General features: G+C 48.3%; 2 protein-coding genes across 2 annotated transcripts; both read left to right on the plus strand.

Moving 5' to 3' along the window:
- Positions 1 to 43: 43 nt before the first annotated feature.
- Positions 44 to 542, plus strand: PpBr36_11477 (uncharacterized protein; the record flags this gene model as incomplete). Its single annotated transcript, XM_029898577.1, has 2 exons — positions 44 to 349; positions 444 to 542. 2 exons carry the CDS (start codon positions 44 to 46, stop codon positions 540 to 542), a joined length of 405 nt encoding a protein of 134 aa, XP_029743074.1.
- Positions 543 to 1,239: 697 nt separating this feature from the next.
- Positions 1,240 to 2,106, plus strand: PpBr36_11478 (uncharacterized protein; the record flags this gene model as incomplete). The annotated part of the gene is made up of 4 exons (XM_029898578.1): positions 1,240 to 1,283; positions 1,368 to 1,530; positions 1,746 to 1,862; positions 1,998 to 2,106. Coding segments are annotated over 4 exons (433 nt in total), but the record flags the coding sequence as incomplete, so codon positions are not given.

Raw genomic sequence — 2,106 nt, forward strand, 5'->3', positions numbered from 1 at the left:
ATTCTCAGCTTAGTCTATCGATGTGGGTGAGGCTCTCGAGAAGATGCTTTACGATGACAGCACCGCCGGCCAAACCTTTGAGCTCTACGGTCCCAAAAACTACTCGATGTCTGAGATTGCAGAGCTGGTCGACCGAGAAATCTTTAAGAAGCGGAGGCACATCAACGTCCCCAAGGCGGTTCTCAAGCCTATTGCCGCTCTCCTGAACCGTGTGCTTTGGTGGGACATCATGTCCGCCGATGAGATCGAGCGCGAGTTCATCGACCAGGAGATTGACAAGACAGCAAAGACCTTCAAGGACCTTGGTATTGAGCCAGGTGACATCAGCAACTTCACATACAACTACTTGGTAAGTGCTGACCAGTTTGCACATATAATCTATAAAAAAAAATAAAAAAATAAAAACATTGCTGCTATGTGGCCGAGGCTGACATCCATCACAGCAAGGATTCCGGAGTGGATCGTTCTACGATCTGCCTCCTGCTACGGAGAAGGAGAAGAGGGAAGACAAGAAATACATTCACGTCACGGACGAGCTGTGAAGGGTGCTGGGGTGAGGAATATTTCAGCACAGGTATCCTGGCGCATCCTAGAGTGTACATATACATAAAATTAGCTAACCAACCAGGTGATTTTCTTTCTCGACATGCCTGACTCAAAGAGCGATTGGGAACAAGTTTGTTTTTTTGCGATTCAAATGCATCGGTGTGATCGGTCGATACGCTCCGTCCACTGCGTATGACAATTTTTGCACGAACGACATGCCTGGGCAAGGATGATAGCCTGGGATCACGATTCAACTTTTTTTTTGTTGTTATTTTTTTCTCTGACAGATAAGGCAAGCACTTGCCGACTCACCGATTCAGCTTGGCCGGTTTCTGTGAGTTTCTCATACTTGGCATAGTCCTACCAACTTTCCAACCCAAATGATGGGCCGCTGGGTCCAGTTTGGCTCCACATCCACCTTGATTCTTGAGTAATAGGAACCACCGAGCAACACATTCCCCCGGAAAAGCATTGACTGAGTGAACACCCTCGGTGTTTATTATGCCATGTCTCCCTCCATGGGAAGACCGTTTGGCACCGTGAAAGGTTTTTCTTCCTTTTCTTCTCGGCTTTGTCTTTCGTGTCGTATTCTCGTACACACCTTGTGATATACATGTGATTCACGCTCGTTTTCCACTATTGCATATTTATATATATATAAGTCCCACTTTGATTCCGAATTATAAATTACAAATGGCAATGGCGACGATGGCCTACTTTGGAGGAGATGACGACCTGTGAGCTGACCTGACGAGAAACGAGCAATCCTCTCATCCGCGTGTTTATACGTTGTTGGCAGTAACTAATGAAAACCTATCCAGTGCCCTGTCATCTCACGCTTTGGACGCGCTCAAAGAATTTTATGCCGATAGGGACGCGCTGAAGGCCAGGTTCGAGGACCTCAAGACGGACGCCGAGAAGCGCCATGCTGAGACACTGTCCATTCACGACTTTGGCGAGGACTGGCAGGCTTCGCAGTTCTGGGTGAGTCTTTGTAGACGAGGGGGGTGGGACTTTATGGCATCAGGGAGTAAAGAGACCCCTTTTCGCTTACCGTCACCTACGTTGCAAATAAGAGCGTCAGGCGCTCTCCATGTTTTTCCGTTGCTACTCCTATACTCGCTTCGAAGCCGAGCATAGGCTTTTGATGGAGACCAGGGTAGGGCTCTTCCCGCTGACACCATACATAAAAAAAACAGTACTCTGATGACACGGCAAACCTGATCGCCAGGCAGCTGCTGGACGGGGCGACGCCCGAGACCACCATCGCGGCCATTTCGGCGCCGAGCGTCTTTATTGCACTCAAGAACGCCATCGTAAGTTTAAGGGACTTCTTCGTAGCCCAGGAGTAACGTACTCCCACTGGCTTTCAAAAATTCAACGTTTCTCTGTTTTTCTATTGTTATGAATTTTGGTGCTAGCACACAAGGCTAAAATACCGTCATTGTAAGGCCTCGTGGGATCAAGACTCGAGGCCAAAGCTGGTGCTTCTGGAGTACGACTCGAGGTTCTCAATATTCCCGGAATATGTATTTTACGACTACAACCAGCCCCTGAAGC

Source organism: Pyricularia pennisetigena (assembly GCF_004337985.1).
Source record: "Pyricularia pennisetigena strain Br36 chromosome Unknown Pyricularia_pennisetigena_Br36_Scf_70, whole genome shotgun sequence".
In the NCBI taxonomy this organism is placed as follows: domain Eukaryota; kingdom Fungi; phylum Ascomycota; class Sordariomycetes; order Magnaporthales; family Pyriculariaceae; genus Pyricularia; species Pyricularia pennisetigena.